At 38.5% G+C, this 25,547-nt stretch overlaps 3 protein-coding genes and 1 long non-coding RNA gene across 4 annotated transcripts; 2 read left to right on the forward strand and 2 right to left on the reverse strand.

Annotated features, from left to right (window-relative positions):
* Positions 1-1,816: 1,816 nt before the first annotated feature.
* Positions 1,817-3,250, forward strand: LOC131325515 (uncharacterized). The gene is made up of 2 exons (XM_058357820.1): positions 1,817-2,529; positions 2,836-3,250. The coding sequence occupies exons 1-2, from the start codon at positions 2,075-2,077 to the stop codon at positions 2,894-2,896; spliced, it is 516 nt and encodes a 171-aa protein (XP_058213803.1). The 5' UTR covers positions 1,817-2,074; the 3' UTR covers positions 2,897-3,250.
* A 4,329-nt stretch (positions 3,251-7,579) lies between these two features.
* On the forward strand, positions 7,580-11,379 carry LOC131325517 (uncharacterized). The gene is made up of 4 exons (XM_058357822.1): positions 7,580-7,978; positions 9,048-9,688; positions 10,246-10,443; positions 10,973-11,379. The coding sequence occupies exons 1-4, from the start codon at positions 7,720-7,722 to the stop codon at positions 11,012-11,014; spliced, it is 1,140 nt and encodes a 379-aa protein (XP_058213805.1). The 5' UTR covers positions 7,580-7,719; the 3' UTR covers positions 11,015-11,379.
* Positions 11,380-11,576: 197 nt separating this feature from the next.
* Positions 11,577-18,830, reverse strand: LOC131325516 (calcium-dependent protein kinase 26-like). The gene is made up of 9 exons (XM_058357821.1): positions 18,595-18,830; positions 17,273-18,147; positions 16,644-16,787; positions 16,396-16,548; positions 15,683-15,798; positions 14,894-15,061; positions 13,590-13,814; positions 13,100-13,240; positions 11,577-11,915 (listed from the first exon to the last, which is right to left on the reverse strand). The coding sequence occupies exons 2-8, from the start codon at positions 18,054-18,056 to the stop codon at positions 13,115-13,117; spliced, it is 1,716 nt and encodes a 571-aa protein (XP_058213804.1). The 5' UTR covers positions 18,057-18,147; positions 18,595-18,830; the 3' UTR covers positions 11,577-11,915; positions 13,100-13,114.
* Positions 18,831-22,636: 3,806 nt separating this feature from the next.
* Positions 22,637-23,993, reverse strand: LOC131325518 (uncharacterized). Its single transcript, XR_009199726.1, has 2 exons — positions 23,003-23,993; positions 22,637-22,891 (listed from the first exon to the last, which is right to left on the reverse strand). It is a non-coding gene; the product is annotated as an uncharacterized LOC131325518 (long non-coding RNA).
* Between the last annotated feature and the right edge of the window lie 1,554 nt (positions 23,994-25,547).

Raw genomic sequence — 25,547 nt, forward strand, 5'->3', positions numbered from 1 at the left:
TCAACCCGTGAGTGTAAAGGCAGAAGGGAGCTTGACTGTAAGACCCACCCGTTAGATTACAACATTCTCTCTTCCGCGCGCGTCACAAATTTCTGGGCCGGGCATCATCACGTGATGCTCCAACATCTCACAATATCACATTTTTTGTGGTACACAAAATATGAAAAAAAATAACAGTCATTTCGACCTTATACAATTTCATTTGCTTTTGATCTCCATTCCATTCTATTCCAATGTCGATTCTATCGCAATCAAGCATAGTGGTAGAGTATCGAACTCCATTATCTTAAATTGAAGAAAAGTAAACATAATATTAATTGAGATCTAATATTTCTTTTAGATGAAATAGAAAGAAAAAAAAAAGTGTATGGATTGAGATCCTAATGTAAACTTTATTTTTTCCCAAACGTAAGGGGAAAACGGATTTAATTCTTGAATGTTACTCAGGTAGCAATCTTATGAGTTAGCATTACGTTAAATTCAAAAGTCAATTTAGTTTTTTTCAGGTTTTCTCTTTCAAAATTATAAATAATAACTTCACTTCATATTTTAGAATAGAGCTAGCACTTCTCCCATTAAAAAAAAAATACGGGAGAGGTCCGGCCGGTTTCAATAATTTCAAGCTGTTTTCGGACTCATTATTGCAAATTTCGTAGAGATGTATCATGTATGAATCTTTTATAATCATTTTGATAGATATTGATTTGATATATAATGAAAATCATTTATCTTTAAATAAACGAGTCATAATTAATTTCAATAGGCGTCAATAAATTTTTTCCAATATCAATTTTATCCACTCATGTATTTCATGCTATCTAATTAATATAACTTTTAACATGATCAAACTTCCCAACAGATTTACATTATGATATGCAAAATTTTGATCGTTAAAGTAATCCTAAAAAGGAGGTCAAAAAGAAAACGAGTAATCCTGAAAGGAGCACAAAATTAGCACAAGTGGACCTCTATGGTCGTTTTGATTGTGTTCTCTTGATCTTCATAAAATTCGGGTCTAACTTTTACACATTTTTATTTTTTTTTAATCAATGGGGGAAGAATTCACAAAGTACAAGAACGTAGGCCCAGGTGAGAAAGTTCGTATAGGAGTCTTAAGACAAAGAATGACATTTTGTCTTTAAGATGAAAAATATGATGCGAATTTCTGTTTGACCAAAAGATGAAAAATATGATGTGAATTTCTGTTTGACCAAAAAAAATATGATGTGAAAATTTAATCTGAATTTTGTATTTATTTAGAGAGAATTAAAAAAAGACTGTGCCAAAATATAAGTGGTCTTGGAGCACAGATACATAATGTCCTAATACTTTTATCCATCACATATTGCTATGGGATTCATTATCAAATGCATGAAGCTCACAAAAATGTGGGGCGAATAAAGGTGGTGGCCCCCCAATGAATAATTACCCCTAAAGTTTACTGGGGCCCGACGTGTTGTCTAAGTGATACACAACACAGTGTAGTACATCATTTAAGCCGTTTGTTCGATAATTCAATAGTTCAGATTTTATCTCGACAATGATCGGTTCAAATGCTACACAATATCAAGATAAGATCTGAACCGTTAGATCGCCCAACGAATAATTGGAATGGTGCAGAGTATCGTGCTAGCTAGGCACCACAGCACCATCCCAAAAATTAGGCACCATCCCAAAAATTAGGCGGAGCCGCGGAGGAGGTAAATGAATTAGAGTGAGGTCAAACTTGTCAAAATTAAGGACCCCACCCCCCTCCACGTGTTCACACTCTCCCTCCCTCCTCCACCCCCGGAGGCCCGGAGAGAGAGAGAGAGAGAGAACGAATAAAAAACAGCCTGTACTGTCAGCTGTGACCAGCACATCTCACCTCCCTCCCCCCTCTCTCTCTCCTCCCCTTCTCTCTCCCTCTCCCCTTCTTTTCCACTTTAACACATTCCCCATATCCTCCCTACAAGATTCATTCCACTCTCTAAAACTTCCATTTCACTCTTCCATTCTCTTCTCTCTTCCTCAAAATCTGAAAGTTTTTGTGTTTCTCGCCCTGCGTGTGTGCTCAACACCCCTAACCAAAGACATGACCTCCATTTACGAGACCTTTCAAAAACGAACCACCTTCAATATCCCCTCCATGAAAAACCACTCCCTCCCCACATCCCACTCCCCCACCACCACCACCACGAAACCCGTATCCCACCTCCGCCGCCGCCTCTCCTCCTTCTCCCTGAACCTCCACCCCTCCCCGGACCGGATCACCTCCACCACCTCGTGGGTCTTCCGCCGGTCCAAATCGGTCTCCTCGATGGGCGAGAGCGCGGGGAGCTCGATCAAGGAGTGGTGGGAGTGGGGAGTGGGCTGGATCCTGTCGAAGAAGCCCACGTTCGCCAAGGACCTGGAGATGAACGAGCACGAGTCGTCGTTGCTGGGGTTGAACGCCAAGGGGACGTGGAAGCACGTGTTCTATAAGGTCAGATCTGAGTTCAGGAAGCTTGTCGGTGGGGATAACAACCTTGTTCTACCTCAAACTTTCAGGTACGATTCCGTTACTTAACTACGTACAACGGTTTTGGTCGGTCAATCTCGTACTGTACCAGCCGGTACCGTGACAGAACATGAACGGGCTTTATAAAATTATGTTCGAGCTTGACTTGTTTATGAGACAAACCGATCTGAAACGAGCCATAATCAGGCTGATATCGAGTAGTTGAATTTTTTAAACAAACTTATGAGCAGAGTAGTAGTTTATTCGAACTTGGTTCAAAAGCTTAACAAGCTCTCGTAAAGGCGTTCGAAATTGATTAGTTTATGTAAAATGTTGGCCGTCCTCGAACTTTTCAGGTACGATTCGGTGGCTTATTCGAAAAACTTCGACGACCGGAGGAGCAAAATGCAAGATTAATTCATTCGATCGATCTCCATCCGATCTGGGGATAGTAATTCGTTCTGGGGGATAGTACGTACCCACATATCTTTGTAAGTAATTCACCGTGATTCGGTTCGTAATTCGTGAAAAAAAATAAGGCTGTGAAGATCGATCGACTCTCCAAAATGGATCTAGCTCAACTGCTCAAGCACGTTTTTTGCATGCCATATTTTTCCTTTTTGTTTTCTTTGTATTTTTTTTTTGGTTATAAGGGACCTGTAAATTAGTTGTGTTGCCATAAATCTGGGATTAATTAAGTTGTACGAGGATTTATGATTAATTCTTTCATTTACTTGATTTGGTTTGTTTATGTAATTTTCTTTTAATTAAGTTTTCGCCTGCAATTTTCATTCATTGGTCCAACTTTGTTTTGCATGTATTGCTTTACTCTGCTTTTTGGCAGTTTTGCTTTCGGTAATTCGGATATTAAACTTGCTGAATCAGGGGCATCCGTCGAGTGGGGCCCGTTCCGATCACACTCTAATCTATCGAAAATGTTCATTTTGTACAGTTCGTTGAGTAGAACAAGTGGCTTTGAAGTTATCTTAATCTCGAATATTATTAAGTACCTGATTGAAACACATGTATATAACTCAGAAATAATGGGTTTCAAGAGATTTGAACTCGACAGGGCAGCACGGTGTTGCCCCTCCAAAGGACAGCACGTCCCTGATTCCTAAAGTTGCATACCCTATTATGGAAAGCGATGGATCCTCTCTCACTCAGATAATCTTTCAAAAATCAAAATAGCTTGTGTTTCTATTCTGAACCTCAGATTGCAAATGAGCTCTCAATTCTTGCGCTCGCGAAATTTAGTACAATTTAGAATGTGTTTCAGCGACACATGCACGTTTGTGCTCACACATCTGCACGCAGATTATGTACATCTTCTTTCTCCACCTCCGTAAACTCGACTATTCTTTTCTATTTTTGACATGATTGTTTAGAACAGTGATGACACCTTCACAAATTTTGGTGCACTGGCGGTTGGATGTGCACGTAGCTTCGATTAACCTCGGATGGATTTGAAACACATTACTACTAGTATTGAAATTTGTGTGCATGTTTCCTGAGGAATGAACAATTTTGATTATTGAAATCTACAAATGCGGTGAACAAGACCGGAGAGCATCAATAAATGATCGATCTATTCAGATTTAAGAGATTACAAACACTTGTTTTTATGCGTTTTATACTTTCAATAAAATTACCTTTACCTAATTTCGAAAACAACACTCTCAACCAAATAGTGACTAATCATTTGTTATGATGAAGAAGCCTTTACATTTAAGGCTCCAGAGCCCACCAATATCTTAAGCTCAATAGGTTGTGATTGAGAGTTAAATCTACCAAGTGTCGGTGCAGAGCTATGTGTCGGTGCATAGCTATATATGTGTCGGTGCTCAGTGATGTATATTATATGTACCGTATATAACGTTGTATAAAGATTATACTCCTATATTGGTGACCCTTCATTTTCAATTGGAATAATTAAATGAGTAAGCAAGTACTACCAATCAGTAATTAACTTGTATTTAAAAGAAATGGAATGGGTTCGGATTCTCTCCGGTCTATGTTTTGAACTAGATGGGGAAGTCTAAATTTGAATCATACATTGAAATAATCTATGGTTCAGATTTCCTTAGAGACTTTAATTGTAGCTATGAACAATCGAAATTTTAACTATTTCATTCGATCCAAATTGAAAAAATTGAGTACACAAGTAGTGGAGTACTATCAGTCAGTAACTTGTAGGAGTATTTAAAAGGAGATAGACTTATTCACAGAGCCGCTATAAACAGGTTGTTCACAGAGCTGCGCGATCTCAGCCGTCCGTTTGGATTTTGGACAGTCCAAAACACTCTTAGACGGTCGTGATTCACCTTCATAAACAACTGTTGACGGAACCCCTCCGGTAAAAAGATTTTCTCATTTAAAAGAAAAGGCATCAATCACTAGAACTGGAGTAAAAATATCTTGAGGGGCCAACAAAGAGCCATATATGCACATGGTTTAGCACATGCTGTCATGCATGCATGATCCCATAAGGCACCTCTAACACTTAATTAGCGGCTCCGTTTATAAGTCGATCTCAAAAAGTGTTTGAACAGAGTTGTACCACTAATTAGCTGATTAAAAAAATGAGCTGCACTAATTAAGGGTAAATAAATAAGGCCACAAATTGTTTTTGGTTAAAAATATACTACTCCCTCCGTTCCTTTTTAAATGTCCTGCTTCGTAACTCCAACTTATTAAAAAGATATCATCATTATACCTTTCACATCAACTTTTTCCTCCACTTTCCCTACTTACCCATCATCATTACACTTTTACTCACTAAAATTTTCAAAATGGAATATACTTTTAGGGACAAAATAGACAATACACCAACTTTTACCCACTAACTTTACAAAATAGACACTTATTAAGGGACAGCCCAAAATGGAATACTGGACTCTAAAAAAGGGACGGAGGGATTAGCTAATTTTAACTGATATATATGACTTTAAACTAATTAATTAGCTTGCAAATGAAACAAACACATCCACGCTGGAATTCTAATCTGAACATGGCTAGGCTTGCAGTGGTGCACATTATACATTACTGCTGTATTAAAAGTTTAAAACTATTCCTAATTATATTAATCTTTATGCATGTGAGCTGCACAACATTAAATTGTGTCCCTTTAGTGTGGCATAAACTAGCTAATTTGTTATCAAGACAGTTTAGCTATAATTAATGACCGTTTATTTAATTTTTCGTCAAAATTTTTGAGATCAATCATTCGTATTCACGAGATGTATCAGAAAAATATAAAACAATGGACCAGATTGAAAAAGGTCTAGTTAAGATGACGCTAAATAATATAATTAAGATAGTAATTGTTTCAAACTTTTTTAAACAAGAACTTCAAAAATGCGAACAATAATAACAAAACGTTAATTTAGAACAAAGAGTCCCTATTAGTCAAAGAATTGATCGAATGAAAGCATGATAACAGCTAGACACCTCAGTGATCATATAAAATTAAGTAACGAGCTTAATTACTCAGATCATCATAAGTTTGCAGGTTCAATATATATTCACTCTAAGAATAGAACTCTCGGGGTTACTGAAGTCTAGAGAATTGTCTAATCACCTATTTTCAGAGCTCCAAATTAGTTAAAATATTCGTAAGTTAATTCAAACACTCCAGTTATGTATATAGAAAATAATAAAATGGTTTGGTCCCTCTGTCTCAAGACTAAAGAAGGTGACGTGGTCGAATTAGTTCCAGCAATGTCAACGACAAGATATTTCAACAATGAATGGTTTCGTATTTTTAATTGAAAATAAAAGAAAAGGAAAAAGGAGAAGGTGTGTTGAGGTGGAAAAGGACCATTAATCAACTCGCAACCCTTAACCTAAAAGCCCGGTTTGATGTTGAGTCTCAAACTGTTTTAATAAAAGAAAAGAAAAAATTCATTGGACAAAGATGTTCGAACACATATTCGGATGAAATGTGTCCTGAGTTGCTTGGTACGTACATGTAGACCTCAAATATTCATTTGCATCGACTAGTCCATTTCAAACACGTTTATATGCAAATCTGTGGGTCTAAACATATGTACGTATCCAAGAATTTATAACACTCATCTTCATCAAATGATGAAGATCGCCACCCCATGAAATTGAGCTTTCCCCACCCATTCGCTTTGTTTACAATTATCTTACCATATGCTAATTTTCTGGTTAGAGTTCTAATTATATGTTTGATTCGCAGGGGAGAAGGAGCGATTAGATTGATTCTGATTGTATTTTGGGAATGAATCCTCTTCCGTACTAACTGTTTCGAGGAGGTGTCTCATAAATATGGATTCTACAAGAATACTCTTACCGATAGAAGTATATTATATTGTAAGACAAATGTAGACTATCTAGAAGTATATTATATTGTAAGACAAATGTAGACTGTCTAGGAATGAGAAGATCTCATCCCTAACAGTTTACACCCCTAATTGAAATTACTATTTAATCTCGAATGGTCGAATACCAAAACCTCGCAAAACACGAAGCTGCCAAAGTGAATGCAACTACATTTATTGATCTAGGAAAAAAATTCACAATCCTAAACCGATCAACTTTTCAACAAATATCTTCAACGACAATTTCAGCTTCGGTAGGATAAGACCTTTTGCTATCCAAAATCTGAAACAACTGCTACGAGTCCTTTTTTTACCGTAAGCGAATCGAAACCTAACAACCTAGCAAGTTGTAAGGCATTCCTGCCCAACATGGACTCAGGACATAGAACTGACAACAACCTCCCAAATGAATCGAAAATATCAGGAAGCGACACAAATATGGCCATACGAGGAGGGATTGGGAAAATTCTGAGCAATAATGCTAGTACCGCAAAGACTTAAACACATAATTACACAAACTCACTTACATCAAATATGTGGACCCCATTTGATATGAATGAGTTTTGTGTGATTATGAACGTAAGTGTTTATGGTTATTGCATTATTGAATTCATTTCTGAGGGGCTGCATAGGAGAGGGAGCTATTGCCACGTGGCAGATCAGATATGGAATATTCTTGTGGCTCTTATTAGTGAATTATTCCTTGGCTGCTCATAGTAAAGACAAGCTTTTGCTATATTTAACGTCGTACGCAATTCTTAGTTGTACTTTCTTCTAACTGAAGCCTTTCTTGCTCTGACAATAGTCTCTCTCTCTCTCTCTCTCTCTCTCTCTCTCTCTCTCTCTCCTTTGAAACGGATTATGTACGTCTGAAGTCAGTAGCAGAACAATAAAATGGCACTAATGTCATCTGCGAGTAACAGGGTTACCAATAACTACATCCTATTCCCCAACAACAGAACCCTTATTCACAGTCATAAATTCCAGCTTCATTGTCACAAAAGCTATCTTGTTAACAGCCTCAACACTAGTTTAAGCTCTAAATATAATCGAACAACCACCATCTCCGCCGTAAGTTCCTCCTCAGCACCACCAGACGTTGTTGAAATTGATGGGAGCAGCAGCTTGATTGCTTCTTCCACCATATCCTCCAGTAAGCTCTCGTGTCGATCTCCTATATGTTTCTCTGACTTGCTGTGTTTGGTTTGTTTTTTAAAAAATAGTAGGGGTAATTAGTGGGAAGAGATAAAAAGAAATATTGGAAGTATGGGGAATCTAGATGGAATCAGGGGGAATTTTTTGAAATTTTTTTTTTGAGAAGCAAACCAAACACAGCTAATTGTTTGAGATTTTGTATAGGAGTATTCGATGGATACCCAAGTTATGTATGCATGTTTTACATATGAGAAACAATAAGTATTTCTTTCTATGATTTCGAGTATCTGGGCTAGCTTACCAGCAATTCGTCTAATCGCGGGATTTCATAACCGCGCAAATATCCAATGGCATCATGATTTTTCAATTGACACCTCAAGTGTAATGTTTTGCACCCAATATTTTTTCCCTCAAGCATTGTTAGTTATAGTTAGTGCGATTTGAACTCCTGTCGAATAAATTGCGAGTACATGGTGCCTACCACACCACTTGCTAGTTTGTAGTTCAACTTGTAAAGCTCTTACTTCTCCCTAAACTGCTATTGTTCTAGTTTTGGACCCCGTAATCAAACATTCTGATTCCGCCCCTACTGACATGCTCCTACCCAGCCAACCCCTTGGATTTGAATGAGAACACTTCATTCAGTTACTGGGATTTTATTGCACCATCTCATTCTTAATTGGATTGTGGCTGTTCTATGAAATTGGAAAACTTTCTCTTCAGAATCTAGTAAATCTTAATTCTTTCTTTATTTCCTGCACCCAATCTTCCTATTCAGCTTGATCTTTTCTCTATGGTGTGGCTGTTGCTTCTAGTGTTTCCTTGTGAATATACAGTACTAGTTCACATTGAAACTCCTCTCCAAAACCACACTCTACACTAGAGTGGATTTAGTGCAAAGTATCACATCAACTTCAAAATCCATATCCGATGTCATACAAGCACAGCATAGGCGTCACATTAGCTGGATGGGTGTCTGAATTTTCTATCATGAGTGCTTTCCTTTGTAGTGCAATTTTTGGTCTAATTATCTTTATTTTCATTCTTCTGCACTATATCGGGTCAAGAATGGGTAGAATTTGCGAACAAAGTGTCAGGGGAATGGGATGGGTACGGGGCAGATTTTTCAAGCGAAGGAGAACCGATCGAGCTTCCAGAACAAGTAGTCCCCGAAGCTTTCCGGGAGTGGGAGGTCAAGGTGTTTGATTGGCAAACTCAATGCCCAACTCTTGCTCAGCCACAAGATTTCACTATTTTCTATAAACTGATAAAGCTACTCCCCACTGTTGGATGTGAAGCTGATGCTGCAACTCAGTACAGCATCGAAGAGAGGAATATAGGAGGTGCAGATAACTTTGCCTCTGCATTTGCGTATCAGTCTAGCGGATGCTATGCAGCCGTTTGGTCAATGAAGGACCATCCCACATACAGAATACTTGAGTTGGAACATTGCTTGGTTGATCCGCGAAGTCGGGAGTCACGGGTGAGGATAATTCAGGTTGTCCATGTTGAGAAGAGTAAGTTCATGTTGAAGAATATCAAGGTCTTCTGCGAGCAGTGGTATGGGCCTTTCAGAAACGGGGAGCAGCTAGGTGGATGTGCTATTCGTGACACTGCATTTGCTTCCACAGATGCCTTGACAAGTTCGGAAGTTACCGGTGTTTGGGAAGGCCTTCATGCTGTTGCCTGCTTCCAGAATTCTCAAACTGTGAGTTGGGAAATTTCTCGCCTTCCTTCCTTTCACTTTTTCTTCGAGATATTGTCATTGAACCTGAATATGTTCTTTTGCCAAGAAGGATGTTTTTGGTCATAAATTAGCCTTCGCACTTTAGTGCGTTTTGTCTAGTTGGTGGTAAATCAGCTGATCCATAGCGTAAAAAAAATCTCTCATCTAGTCGCTTTATGACTTGAGGTTAGTGAATAAATGATTTTGCCGAGGATACAGATGATACTTTCACATTGCAATACCTTCATTCTGAATGGGGCAAATGGGCAATAGGGAGCTTTAGTAACTCTTTTACACGAATAAAGTTCTCGAAGCAGGAAGTATGTGTGAACTTAGAAGATTGGAAATTTTCTTGTCCTATAACTTCTTATTGGTTATTCCTCCCACTAGACTTCGAGTTACTCGTATCCTGTGCAGCATAAAATATGCATAGTAAGTTGTAGTATTAGTATTTCGTTCAGTCTGTTGATGCTCATGAATTTAAAGCACTTGACATAACTCTGCTGCCCAATCTGATTTTGAGCTTTCACTTGCGCCAGAACACTGTTCAAGAGCTACTAGATGACAACGTGCGGAAGTCAGTGAGGGATGAAAACAATCTGGTATTGCTTCCAAAACAATTGTGGAGTTCAGTTAAAGACAGAGAAGATGAAACTTTCTGTGAGGTGGGATGGCTATTTGATCAGGGGCATGCTATTACGTCAAAATGCATCTTTTCACCTGATGCAGGGCTGAAGGCAAGTAACGCAAACATTCACACAGCCACACACATCCGAAGTGTAATCTTTTTAAATTTTGGTCGTAGTCAACAGTGTTACTAGTTGTAAATTTCTGATGTGAAATGGTAGCGATCCTGGTTAATAGGAAAGAAGTTAGCCTAGTCTACCAATATCTGCAGTGGGTTCCTTTCTTCTTTCGGGGTCATTTGATGGGTAGGCACAATACCTTATACCAGACTTCTCTTGGAGCAGCTTTCATCCTTTTATGGCTTTCGAACGCCCTAGTCAAACGCCCTAGTCATCTGACCTGTTTTACCTGGTGTTTCAGGACCCTAAGTGTTTGGACATATGGTTTGCGCTTCCTTAATACTATCAGAAAACTAAAATACGAGAACTCAATCCAAAGTTAATATGCTGATGCATCATCCTTCTTCACACCCGTATGAATGCTAAGGTGGATTGATAGATGTTGCAATGGAGTTTGTTGCCATCCCCCTAGATAATTATGATGTAGTTGTTTTAACATTGGCTACTGTTTCCTTTGCAGGAAATCGTAATCGCACATGAAACTTCAGCCGGGATACAATAGCATCTGAATCAGCAGCTTTGGAATCAATTACCAATCCAGCAGCATAAAGCATTTGCTCCATATCAAGGAAATACAAGTATCGCTCTTTCCGATAGAAAAAAAAAAGTGAAATGTAGTAGAATGGTTCGAGTGGAAGGGGGTAGCGTAATACTTCTGCTTCTGCTGATGTAAAAGCGAAACATGTAGTAGAACGGTTCGAGTTGAGGAGGTAGCATGAAAACACCGAATTGCAAGTATTATCCTACGGCTGTCCTAAATTTCTTATCTACCCTCCTCGCATTCATCATTGTTTGCAAGTCCTGCCCTCGATGTGTACGGGAGTTTGCTTTCTTCGCTATTATAATCTGAAAGTGCCTTGTTCTTAGCTTTGTTTTTGTACTGTACTGTACACATCCCCTTAGGCGCACAAACCACCGGGTGTGGCAGGCAGCAACACTTCAATAGGTCATTTTTCCTTTGTTCTGAGGCACATCCGGGTTAGTGTCGCCCTTACGTCAAACCTTGAAACCTTACCGTCTAACCTTCACTTCCACATCGTCTCACGTGATTTATAGGTTCATGGTTTACTCAATTCAATGGAAATAGCATTAAGGTCCAGAGTCATCAACACAATCTGAAGGATGAAAAGATCAGTAGAACAATACCCACTCCCCAACAATAAGCACAAAACACCAGAAAGTAATGTCAGCCTAAAAACAGCAGTATCATTACATGCTGAAATTACAAATCACTCGTTTTTCCAGTTACCCAGCAACTTAAAAGAACGACTGACAAATGCTAAACCGTTAAAACCCACAAGAAAAATCCAGGTAACTTTGGTAACCATCAAGAGCAGGGGAGCATCCATATGTTCTCCCCAGACACTTTACTGAACCTCCTCTCCTTGCTATGCCTGTACAACCTGCAGACGTGTAAGAATATGAGAGAGCCCAATCAGTCAATCGCACTTGACAAACAAATTACCACACAGAGGTAAACATGTTCTCTCCAAATAATAACCCTATTTTATACTGATGAAAAGTTCCAGTTTACTTTATGGTTTAGTTGCTGAAAACATGGGCTAAATGGTCACAAAGTCTCCTTTTCGAGTTTCCACTTCACATTCAACATATGAACCTACGCAGGAAGAAAGTTTTTCTCATATTTCATACCGAGGTCCCTCAAAAGTAACAAAATTCACATTTCTCTTGTCATGTAGCATGAGCATAAATGAGAATGATGGAATCCAAGCAACAAAGTATGAGTTGGTTGGATTCTAGAATGCCAATATTGCTCTTCACAATATGAAGACAAGCCTAGCCTATTAATAGCATTTTTAAAATAATCAATCGCCTCCTCTAACGATCATAAGAGCAATGGAACAAACTCTGAGAACTCAGAATTGGTTTTTCAGTCTGCCAGCTGTCCATAGAACTACTGTGTAATGAATTTTAAAGAAGCAAGGTTATCCAAAGGACTGTTAAAGCATCCAACTCCAAACCAATTGGCAAAGAGTGGAGAGGCCGCCCAGGCTCATATACTAGTTTTGGAGGAGATAATTAACCGATGTGGGACAAACTCCAACACTCCCCCGCATGTGCGACCCCCGACTCGTACGTGGAGAGGTAAACAAAGGATCCATAACATTTGGATCACAACAAACAACGGTGCACTTATGGCATAAACAAGGGGAACAAATTCTCCGAAACCCTAGCTCTGATACCATGTTAAAGCATCCAACTTCAAACCAATTGGCAAAAAGTGGAGAGGCCGCCCGGGCTCATATACTAGTTTTGGAGGAGATAATTAACCGATGTGGGACAAACTCCAACACCATACTCATATGATGCAAACAGACAAAACATTCGCAGCATGCAACTGTAATGCTTTGGCACCATTTCGCTACTGTACGTCATGATGCAAGCCAATCTCAGTACAGAAAACTTGAAAACCTCCATTAGTACTCATTTGATTAGCTCAATGATAGTTTATCAAAATCATCAGATTTCTCGTGTAAAACCCAGTAGTGAAGGGTTGGGTTTACCAAACAAAATCTAGGAAGGGGATTGTTGAAATGCATAAAGCTCAAAAATACATGCAACTTACATCTCTAGGAACAAGCTAACGAGCTCCTGGTGCGTCTCTCATGCTTATATTCAAACTGTTACGCATAGTCCGTCTTCCAATTCCTCCTACATTGCCTTTTTGCATCATAGCAACAAATTCCTGATAATCGATTGTTCCATCCTGAAATAACACATCAGAATCTAATTAGATGAAAAAAAAATTCCTCCAACCTTGCGGAGACAGATTTGCACGATCATTCCATTTTGTGCAATATAACAAGTTGTTAGCAAGGGATCCATCTGAAAGCCAGACTTTTGAAACTTATATAACATGATGTTCCTAGACATTTTTGGTCAATCAAAGTACAGTTTGGACACACATAAAGAGCCTAATAATTCTGACACAAAATGTGCACAACTGCGTAATCAGTGTATAGTTCTTTACAGTTGCAACTTGCAAGTCGCTACTGGTGTTCCTTCAAATTTTTTTCTCGATAAGTCTGACTCCATACTCAAGTATCAGGACTTACATTATCTAGATCAACTTCTCTAATAATATCTTCCAGAAAAACGTCCGTCATGTTATGTTCTGCCCAAGCCTGCTGGAGCTCATCTACTGTAATAGAACCGCTTCCATCTTTGTCAAAGTACCGAAATGCTGCCATGAGATGTTCCTCACGTTCTAGTTTGTTGAGGTGAACTGTTGCAGCTATGAATTCACCATAATCAATGGTCCCACTGTGGTCCACGTCAGCCTGCAAATAAACTGTGACTGCTCAGATACATAGACAATTGTTCCACACACATACAAAACGTGCACAATGACTTTAGAGGTCAAAACAACCCTTATATCCAAAATCCCAAAGGCAAGTCTAAAACTAAAACCCTTAAAAAAGAAAAAGAAAAAGGGAGATGTGACATATATATCACAAATCATATGTAACACGCTAGGATGACATCAGGAAGAATATAGCAGTTACTCTTTCATTTTATGACATGCTTAAAAAGAATGAAAATCATGTCAAGGAAGAAGATGCACAATCTTATTGATGTGTGAACTAAACAGGCTCCCAATGGTTTTGGCATCATAATTCATAGTATCAGAAGACTCACCCTATTCCACATAAGGTCCATCAACTACACTGTGGACTTAGCAAAATATTCTACACAAGAAATAGCCAGTGATTACCAAAGCATTTCAAACATCTCAATAAACTGGCCACATATATACCCTGTCCAAAATTCCCTCGTCTGACATCATCAAATTATAACTTTTATCGAAGAAAACAAAGTAAAAGGATAAGAGTTCCCAACCTTCCTGACTGGAGATGTTTAGCTCAAGGTTATTATGCACTTCTATTGAATAAGCAAGCAGATTTCAAATGAAAAGGTTGCCACGGCACACCACCCAGGTACAAAAGCAAAACAATAACATGAAATTGACATTAACTTCTTTTTTTCTGATGAGTGATAAATATAGAGAAAAGGCATAAGGGGATGCCACCCATGTACAAATTAGAGCATAGAACGAAAGGCCAAATAGCCGAGGAAAAAAAAAAAGGAGACCAAACAATAAATAGAACCTGTACACCTCTCTAAATGCCAAAAATATCTGACATGTCAAGGAATTTATCAAGGGTTGGTTTGCGCACCCTTGACTCCCAACTAGACAAACTAGAAAGGAAAACAAATGAAATTGACTTTATCTTAACCTTAACATCTATTATTGAGCAATAAAGTACATATATACATATATCTACGCGCGCACGCACACACATGTTCAAATTCTACAGCAACAGAACGCTCTAAGTATACTTGACAACAATCTTCTTACCGCATCCATAAGGTCACGTATCTCCGTGTCCTTTAAGGTGGAGCCATACTTTCTTAAGCCAGCTTTAAGTTCATCAAACGTGATAGCACCGCTGTTATCAGTATCCATTGCTTTAAACATCTCTCTTAAACCAGCAATCTCCTCCTCTGAGAGGCTTTCAGCTATCACCTGATGGCATCAAAAAGGCAAATTTAATTTCTGGTTGTATAAATGTCCAAGTAAAAGTCCTGTTGAAGGGTTATTCCACACCAGTGTTAAAATCAAGTAGTACTACTTTCTACAGAAAAGGTCAAAAAAGTGAGTTTATGAATCAAGCCTTTAAGATCTTCCCAAATGGTTTCATCAACCAGAATAATTACAAAGATGTAATGAGTGACAGAAAAACTAAAGCAGGAAAAAACATAATATGTGAATTTTCATGAGCAGATTTATTAAGGGAGGGACCAAAATGCTGCTGCAGAAACAAATACGAGAACGACGATAATTTATCCAGAGTCACCGCGTTTTGCAGTGTCAGCGAATGGTTAAGTTTGTCTGACTATCATTGACATGGTAAAATCCCTTTCGTCATCTACAAAAATAAAAACAGTGTCGGAGAACATATGTGAGATCAAGTGCATCATCATTTGGATCCATCAAGAAGGCCAAAAATGACGGTCATAGCTCCGCCCCTCAAACAGTAAAAGTACAAACCCGTGAAGCCATCTTGTATCATGTACTTAATTTACCACACATGACTCAACTAATCCTAGGAAAATAAGGGGCTATACAATAATCTCATCTACGTACCCTTAAAGCCATCTTCTTTAACTTGTTCATAGCAGAGAACTGTTTCAGACGAGAAAGCACAGCTGGATCCAGAGCTCTATCAGGAGCAACTCCATTTTCACATATCCAAGGATGACCTATAAGATTGTGATGAAAAATTAAAAATAATAAGTCAACCAGATCATTATCTTTCTTCAACCACAAATTGGGTGGGGGTGTGGTAGGGTGGGGGGAGGGAAAAACAGGACAAAGAACACTTGCATATGAGAATGATCCCATAGTAAATGTTCATCTCCCGTGCTCAATTTCCCTGAACAAACAACGTGAATGTAATCCATAGCATGCTCCAGAGAGTGCGAACTGCGAAGGACACAATAATTCATAAAATGGGCCAGAGATTCAACGAAAGTGCATCCATAATTTAAATGTCATCTAAGCATCAATTTAAACATGATTGTTGATCCTTGCTGCTTCCATTATCCTAAGGGGAACACCAGAAATATTATGCTTCTTCTCAATGCATACACAGGTCTTCATGCATTTATGCTAGCAAAAAGCATCATGCAAGCAGCAATCATAACTTGGTTACACAATGCTTGGTTGATTTCCGAATGTACTTCATACCCAATACAGAGAGCCAGTCACCATAAGGTTGTCCAACTTGCAAGTATCCATCCAAATTGGAGAGGGTAAAAATAACAGTCTAAGACAAATAAGAAGAAAGCTGAACATACATAATACTGCATGAGCAGTCAACCGCTCCGAAGGCCGAGAGCACAACATCTTCCGAATAAGATCCTTAGCACTGTCTGATATAATGGGCCATGGTTCTGAATCAAAGTCAATATGTCCCTTCAATACTGCATCAAATATCCCCTGTTGTGTTTCTGATATGAAAATAGAAAAAAATATCAGCAAATTGCCAAGACAAATGGATCATTCCTGCTCTTGCAACTAATCTACAATAACAAAGAAGACATACCTGCCCAAAAGGGTGGTACACCACTTAGCAGGATATATAGTATGACACCTGCTGTCCAGACGTCTGCTTCCGGCCCATAATGCTTCAAAAGGACTTCAGGAGCAACATAATATGGGCTTCCAACCACATCAGAGAAAACCTCACCTGAAGTAGCAGCAAGTACCATAAGTATTTTCTCTATTTTTTGAAGAATTTTTAACAAAGATATTCATTATTCATTATTCAGTTTGTAGTTTACTATATATGATATCTACAAACTATATGTGGAAACACCACAAGAATTTGATACTCCGTCGTTTCTTTACTATCTAAAGCAAGCAGATTTCACTTAAAAAAGAGCAGGCTGTCCAGTCTCACTGAAAATTGCATGTTCAGCTGTTAGCCATTTGACAGGCATTCACAAACAAATTCAACAAGCTCTAAAGGGTGCCATGAAAAAAAGATCATGTGTACACAAAAACAAAAAATCAGCCTAACAATAGGCTTTTTAGAATTTCAAAAGGCAGGAAAAAAAACTAGTGATATCAGTTGATTTTGTGATTGTATGAGAACAAAGAAGGTGAATATTGATTTATCAAAAAAAAAAAAAGAAGGGGAATATTAGGTCCCCCCCCAACTTTTCAATTTACCTGGCTTGAAGAAAACTGAAAGCCCAAAGTCGATGGCTTTGAGAGAGAAATCATCATCCCTGTTAACAAGCAAGAAATTCTCCGGCTTCAAATCTCTATGCATAACGCCAAGTGAATGGCATGCCTCAACAACGCCAACAATAATTTTGGTCAATTGCGCAGCATTTCTCTCACTATAATGTCCCCTCTGAATGATCCGGTCGAACAGTTCACCACCACCACAAAGCTCCATTACAATATGAACATACAATGGGTCCTCGTATGCTCCCTTAATGGTGACAATATTCTTGTGACCTGCCAAATGGTGCATTATCTGAATCTCCCTCCTTACATCCTCCACATCTTCTTTGGCTATCAACTTTCTCTTGGCAATAGATTTACAAGCGAAGTCGATGCCTGTGGAAGTCTCAGTGCACAAGTAAGTAGTACCAAACTGTCCTTGCCCTAATTTACGGCCCAATGTGTAAAGATCGCGAATGTTGGGAGTCTTATGACCCAAGACATAAAAAGACTGGTTATCGGGGCCACGTCTCATGGTGTTGCCGTCTTTCCTTGGACTAATAGGAGGGAGACCGTTAGTATTATGGTTGTTGTCTTTTTTAGGGGGGTCGTCCTTGGAGAATTCTTGAGCAATGAGCTGTTGAGAATTTAAGCTGGTGAGCGAGTTATCGGTATGACTAGAATGGGTTGCAGAAGAGTGACGCTTGGAAACGGACAGATCTTCGGGCTGATTGTAGCCCTGATAACTTTTCACTCGAAAAGAACCACGGCATGTATTGCCCATGAAACAATCTACAAATTCCAACACCCTTTTAAGCTCTATAGTTCAGAGCCCTTCTGCCATTCACTGATTCCTTACAATTACGCAGTAGTAACTGTAAACAAAACAACAAGTACAGATTAAGCCCTAAATCTCAGATCACAAACTGAAGAGACATCCTCCCTTTGCATTGTGAGAGGGAGAGAAAACAAGAATTGGGTGGCTTCTAAATTGATGAAATTTGGTGAGAAAGAAAATGGAACCCCCAAAAAACCCATCTTTTATTCTTTATTTCTCACCTGCTCAAGTTATCCAAAACAACTGATGGGATTATTCTTTTTTTTTTTTTCTTAATTTCTTGCAATTCAAAGGGGTTATTCTGAAAACAACATAAACTGGGAAAAAATGGAAGTACATCACATCAGATCGGATCACTTATCATCGGGCCAATTTCCAATCACAAATGATCCATAGCAAAAGAACAAATAATCTCTAGTTGTACATAAACTGGTATCAAGAAAATCAAGAAAATGAGAGAGAGAGAGAGAGAGAGAGAGAGTACCTTTGGTGAACCAAGTATAGATATTAACCTCCATTATTCTGAGAGTGAAATACTCGAATCTCTCATCCATCAAGACCTCTCCCCTTTCTGGGTTATTGCCTTTTTTGCTTTTTCTAAGTTTTTTTATATCAAGGCGTGTTGCCCAGAAACGTCGCTGGATTGGGTTGGCGGCGTTGGGCTGCTGGAGAGGACAAGCTTTTGCTCTCTCTCCTCTCTGCTAGTACTTTCAATATGCTGGAGTAATATTTTAGCATATCATATCACGCGGCTTTACGTAATTAACATTTTTTATTTTATTTTTCTATTTAATTTTGATAATTGGATATCCGGACCAACTCACATGTGTCTTGATTAACGCTAACGACATGGAATAACCTCCAGTAGCCTCAAGATTTACAAGATTGGGCTATCGTGGAAATGGAACCCACAGACGGAGCTAGCTTGGGGCGTATGGGGGCCACAACCCCCGCGTTGTTTCGTTTTTTTTTTTTTAAATTAATATTTTTTTTTGTCAAGAACACTTAAATATTGTACTTTATGTTGGATGAGATTTAAATCCTCTAAAAATGTACTCATCTTGGGTCTCAAAACCCCATCTCTCTCTCTGCGCTACGATCTCCCATAAGTTTTTTTTTCAATTATTAATCTCATTTCTCTTTTTAGCTCTCTCTACTTACTACTTAAAAAAGCTTCCTCAAAACCTCAACCATACAAACTATTAGATTTCCGAACCTTAAAATTTCAAAATCTTGTTGTTCATAGTTCGGCCCTTGCGTTTGTGAAATTCTGGTTCTGTAACTTTATTGAAAAACACTTATTGCTTTCTCATAATCACTCAGCTAAACCCCTTAGATTAAATTAACATTTCTATTACTGAGAGAGTCGGAATCTATTTTTTCGTTGCTAATTCGGCCTATTTAGCATTGCATCAAGTGTTTTAATATTTTTGCCGTCCTAAATTGTTTGTTTACTTTATACCTCTAAAAAATAAATCTATGTATTTTAGTTTTTTTTATATATAATATAAATATTTTTTGATAAGTTTTAATTAATTTAATTAAACAATAAATTTTAAAACTATAAAAATATCATTATAAATTGTAAAATATAGATGAACTTGAAAGTGACAGATGAAGAAATTTGATAGACAAATTGAAACCGAAAGGAGTAAATAAGAGTTTTTTTTTATGTAATTATTTTAACACGAAAAAAAAACTCTTCAAGTGATTTGAGATTAGATGCTAGGTTTCTAAGGACAAGTAAAATTTGACTAGGAAAATTTGTTTGACCGTTCGCAGTACTTTTCTTTGACTTTTCTCTTCTTTGACTTTTCTCTGTTCTTTGGGAGTATCAGATTTATGTAGTGCATCTTATTAGACCCGAAAATGCTACTCCCTCCGTTCTTTTTTTAGAGTTCGGTATTTTATTTTGGGCTGTACCTTAATAAGTGTCTATTTTGTAAAGTTAGTGGGTAAAAGTTGGTGAATTTTCCATTTTGCCCCTAAAAGTATATTCTTTTTTGAAAATATATAGTGAGTAAAAATGTAATGATGATGTTTTCATAGAGGGTAAGGAGGGAAAGTAGAGATAAAAGTTGATGTAAAAGGTATAATGATTATGTGTTTTTAATAAGTTAAAATTACGAAGCATGACATTTAAAAATGGACGGAGGGAGTATGATCATGACGGAGGCTTCACCGATCATGCAGCTACAGTTAGGCCTGTCAATGAACCGGATCCGATCCGAATCCAACAGATCCGGATCCGATAAGACCCAATCCGATCCGGATCCGATAAGACTCAAATCCGATAGTGGTAATCCGGATCCGAATCTGAAAAATCCGGATCCGATCCGAAAATCCGAATCCGATCCGGAAACTTTTTTTACTTCAAAAAATTTTAGCAAAAAAAAATATTTTCCGAAAAAAATAAAAAATAAAAATAAAAATACAACTTCTTAAACATTTTTTTTTTCAAAAAAAAAAATTACTATTTTTTAAAAAAAAATTTAAAAATTTTAAAAAATAAAGTTCGGATTCGGATTGATAACGGATTTAATCCGATCCGATCTGGATCCGATCCGATCCGTATTGAATTACCGGATTCGGATTATCGGATTATCGGATTGACTTTATCGGATCCGGATCGGATTTTTCGGATCGGATCCGGATTAGATCCGGTCCATTGACAGGCCTAGCTACAGTCATGCAGGGCTATTATGGGTCTCGTACAAGAAATTTAAGCCATTCAGTAATTTTGATAAAAAATGAAAGATTAAATCGAACACGTACATATATCGGGTTAAGCTAATTTTTCATGCGACCACTCATATATATTTTTAATTATTAAACTATTTGAATTTTTTGTACGGAATCCGTAGTGGACCTCACATGACCGCCCGTGTAAGGTCGATAAAGCTCATGTCGGTGGCTGTAGAAGGGTTGTATTAGACTCTTCAAACACCATTTCTCAATACGAAATGATAATCTGTAATTTTACTAAAGACAAACATTTAAAGCATAAAATAAGAAAGTAGAAGGTGAAAGATAAAACGGGGTATCTTTAGAAAACGAAAATTTATTAACTTAATTAGGCCACAATGCAAGTGGAGTGGAGTGAAGTTGGCATCCCTTATATACTCTCATGCATACGGGCAGGATCTGATACCCGTAACTCCCATCCCCCTCCCCCAAATCTTCTAGAATAATGCAGATTAAAATTAACGAATGGCAAAAGTAAAATAAAATTAGGCCATTGGTCGGTAAGTTTGAAGGGCCTGCTAATTTTAGAGAATTATACATGTGGTTTAAATTAGTGTAGGTATCTAGACTACATATGGTTTATTTTCTGAAAAAATTAGGAGTCCAAATTTATCTCCCAAATGAGCAAAGCATTTCTAAATTACTACACCATTATTTGGATAGAAAATTGTAAAGTATGTCAATTAGTATGGTACCGTTTTCCGATCTTCAGATATCTAGGAGGAGTAAGTGCCATGTTTTTTTCTTTGTATCCAAACTTTTTACTTTTACCTGTCCTTTTTTTTCCAATATGCCCACAATTCCAAAGTCCCTTTCCTTTTTCCTGAAGAAAGAAATGGATATCTTACGGTAAGGCTGCAAACGAATCGATCTTTTTCGCGAGCAGCTTAAAGCTCGGCTCGGTTTGATTTATTTAGTAAATAAACTGAGCTCGAGTTTTGGGTTCGTTACTAAATGAGCCGACCTCGACACTTAAAAGCTTGGCTCAGCTTGCCAAAGCTCGTTTGTATAGGCTCAGCTCATTTGAAAAGACTCGTTAAGTAAATTAGCTTAAGTGCTTGGCTGGTTTTTAGCTCAAGTTTTAGGCTTGATTCGTTTGCAAAATTAGCCAATCTCGGCTCGAGTTTTAGGCTCGTCTTTAACTGAGCTCAAATACAACAAAATTTAACTCAACTCATTTGCACCTCTACCTTTTGGAAGCATTTGCAGGGAGCCCTAGGTACCAATTCCATCTTCGCCCCATCTAACTTCAGTACCCCCCTATGGACCATTGTTTTTTCCCCCATAAACATGCGTTAATCATCTCAAACAAGAGCAAAAATAAAAAATAATAATGGGGCTTTCATTAGCCGCAAGAAGGGTATCAATTAACTTTCTCAGAAATTGAACCTACAACTTGCCTTTCAAAAAAAAAAAACCTACAACTTCTTTGCACCTAGTTACAGGCTTACAGCTACACAATTATCGAATCAAGCGCATCGATAGATAGATCGAATTTCTAATCACTGAACCATGCCCAAAATAATTCCCCCCCAACGTATTTTACAAACAAATAGTTCTGCGTGCTAAGAATCATTTAACATGAATTTCCTCAGTTAAAGGAAAATATATGAAAAATGGTAGTATAAGTACCTTCCAATATATACAATTCCAGTCAACAGAATGATCAAACTAACCAACCACTCCAAAAGAATTCCTGTCAAACTTCAAACGACCTCAAAGTACACCAAACATCTTCCAAAACAAGAGGAACTAGAAATTTGGGGTAGAGGCAGAAGAAGAAAATAAAAGGGATGCAATGAAAATACCTAATCAAAAAAATTTACAACTGTTTGTTGTACAGTTGCTTCTACTGATACACAGGGAGATCAGTTACAGATTTTTGGGACTCTTCTCCAACTGGGAAGTTGCTACTTCAGGCTCCGGCCCAACTTCATCGACATTTTTGGGACTCTTCTCCAATTGCGAAGTTGCTACTTCAGGCTCCGTCCAAACTTCATCGACCATCTTCAACCATCTTCCAAAAGTAACTATACCTGCACAAGCAAATGTTTAGAACCTCAAGTAAAATGATGAGAGAATGAACAGAAAATTGATGTATACTATCGTGTGTCTGTGGTTAATTCAAGATGAAAGCCATTCGCTACCAAGTTTCCTTGCTTCAAAGCCACTATCACTTTCTCTTTGAAACCAGTACTTCCTAAATCATAGCAACAGTTAATTATGCTGCGAAAAAAACATTCAACAGTGTCTTTTTTCCGTCATTGTTTTCGGGTAGTCCATTCTTGAATGTCAGCAACATGCATAATTTTCAAAGGACTGATCCATATCTCATGCTTATCTGAGGGTTGGCAGTTCGCGAAAATGGGCTCTCTCGCCCACCTGTGCATTTCCTGGAGCGGGACCCATATATACCCAATATTTTCTTTTCCCCCAAAACCCTAAACATATCCCCCAAAACCCTAGTCTCCTATCCCCCTTAAAACCCTACTATTCCCATCTCGCGCAACCCCACACTCCTCCCACAGACCGTAAATCCCCACAATGGTGTTGTCTGGATTTTTCCGCCGCAAGACCTTACTCCGTCTGCAAATCCCCTTTCATCTGGCCTTTGCCGCCACCGTACCCCCTTCCTCCGACCTTCTTTGCCGCCGAACACCCCTCCTTCGGCCTTCTCCGCCGCCTTACTCCACTTCTCCAGCCTTCTTCGCACCCTAACCCTTCGTCTTCCGTCTTCTTGGTCGCCAAACTCCCTCCTCAACCCTTGTTGGCCCTAGAAGCATTTTCTGCAGATTTTACTTGGCCAAACCAAAGAAGACCAAGAGGGAAAAAGTCAAAATCGGCTCTCGATCAACTTGTTTAGAACATGAACGAGAGGGCGATGACCATGCTTGAAAAGATCCATTCAGGAGTCATTCTCATCTACGCCAAGCACAATAACTTTCTCACCATTCTCTGATTTTACAGAGATTTAGAGTATATTTTATAGAGTTTTTACAAATCTTTGCATTTATAAATTGGCGGCATGGTGGTCTCAAGATTTGGGACTGGTTTTGTAGTAAGCCGTTTCTGAGCACTAGTAACTACCCATATCTTGTGGCCATTTTGACCATATTTTGTGCCCATATGGAGAATTGTCTGTGCAGTGCTCGGAAACGACTTACTACAAAACCAGTCCCAAATCCTGAGTGCACCACCATGCCTCCAATTTGGGCAACAAACATATGCAAAGATTTATAAAATATACTGTAAATCTCTGTAAAATTAGAGAATGGTGAGACATTTATTGTGCTTGGCATCGATGAGAATGACTCCTGAACGGATCTTTTCAAGCATGGTCATTGTCCTCTAGCTCGTTCATGTCCTGAACGAGTTTATCGAGAGCTGATTTGGACTTTTTCCCTCTCGGCCTCTTAGTCTTATTTGGTTTGGCCGACTAAAATTTGTAGAAAAGCTTATGGGGCCGACAAGCGTTTGGCGACGAGAAGGAGGAAGACAGAGGGTTAGGGCACGAAGAAGGCTGGAAGAGTGGAGTTACACAGCGGAGAAGACCGGAGGAGGGGCGTTCGGCAGCAAATAAGGTCGGAGGAAGGGGGTATGGTGAAGGCTGGAGGAAGGGAATTTGCCGCCGGAGGAAGGTCTTGTGGTGGAAAAATCAAGACAACACCATTGTCGGGATTTAGGGTTTCTGTGGGAGGAGTGAGGGGCTGCCCGAGATGGGAATAGTAGTGTTTTAAGTGGGGATAGGAGACTACGGTTTGAGGCGATACGTTTTGGGGGGAAAAGAAAACATTGGGCATAAGTGGGCATAATAGTCTAGGGTTTCAGGGGACACGAATGGGCCAGAGAACCCATGTTCGCTAACTGCCAACTTTTGCCATGGGGATGGCTTTGAGGCTTGGATGGCTTTGAGTCCTTGAGGGCTTTCAAGTTAACCCTTGATGAGCTTTCAAGGCATTAAGAGAACGGCGCCCCTATAAAAAAAGACGATTACAAAAAGGCCCTATACCGTACCATTATTATGAGAATGATCAAAACCAATCTAAGAATCAAGACAACATCCAAAACCAGAGATCCATGTGGAGGCTACCCGTGTGATAATTTCAGTCGGTGCTCTCAATTATTTATGCATCCGTGTGAAAACTTAAGTTGATGAATGTATTTGCTATTCTATTATTCCCTTATGTTTTACTAACATTTTATTCTTTTCTCTGTACCAAAAATTTTTTTTTTTTGTCTATTTATAATATCCATTGCGAAAAGAGTTTAGTATAAGCATAGTATGACATTGATATTGGTTTATTAACATAATTTTATTTATCACGTTCTTACGTTCACTTCAATAGCATACTCGTCGCGTGTGCCTCCACTGCTAGTAGTAACATAAGGTCTTGTTGTTTAGGAAGGAAAAAGTGTATAGGGTGTCATCTTTCACCCTAACACACACACACATATTTATATTACTTAGAGAGAGAGAGAGAGAGAGTTACATGTATATTAGATAGGCGATGTGGGCCAAACCCACTTATTCTACTAACACTTCTAATAGGTCTCATTCTGAAAACTACTTTTATACTATGTACACCAATGAAAGAAAATATATCATTCTATAGGATCGTCAATGAAACATTAGGAATCTAGAAAAAAATTTAAAAATAACCAATTTGTTGAGTGTTAGTAAAAGATCGAGAA

The sequence above is a fragment of the Rhododendron vialii genome, chromosome 5a, assembly GCF_030253575.1.
Source record: "Rhododendron vialii isolate Sample 1 chromosome 5a, ASM3025357v1".
Lineage (NCBI taxonomy): Eukaryota > Viridiplantae > Streptophyta > Magnoliopsida > Ericales > Ericaceae > Rhododendron > Rhododendron vialii.

Coding starts and splice junctions, on each gene's coding strand:
- LOC131325516 (XM_058357821.1), bottom strand. CDS start 18,056: ATGGGCAATACATGCCGTGGTTCTTTTCGAGTGAAAAGTTATCAGGGC. Junction 16,549..16,643: donor TGTACCACCCTTTTGGGCAG/GTATGTCTTCTT, acceptor TTTTCATATCAG/AAACACAACAGGGGATATTT. Junction 13,241..13,589: donor GAGAAGTTGATCTAGATAAT/GTAAGTCCTGAT, acceptor GTGTTATTTCAG/GATGGAACAATCGATTATCA.
- LOC131325515 (XM_058357820.1), top strand. CDS start 2,075: ATGACCTCCATTTACGAGACCTTTCAAAAACGAACCACCTTCAATATC. Junction 2,530..2,835: donor GTTCTACCTCAAACTTTCAG/GTACGATTCCGT, acceptor CGAACTTTTCAG/GTACGATTCGGTGGCTTATT.
- LOC131325517 (XM_058357822.1), top strand. CDS start 7,720: ATGGCACTAATGTCATCTGCGAGTAACAGGGTTACCAATAACTACATC. Junction 7,979..9,047: donor TTCTTCCACCATATCCTCCA/GTAAGCTCTCGT, acceptor TATCGGGTCAAG/AATGGGTAGAATTTGCGAAC. Junction 9,689..10,245: donor GCTTCCAGAATTCTCAAACT/GTGAGTTGGGAA, acceptor CACTTGCGCCAG/AACACTGTTCAAGAGCTACT.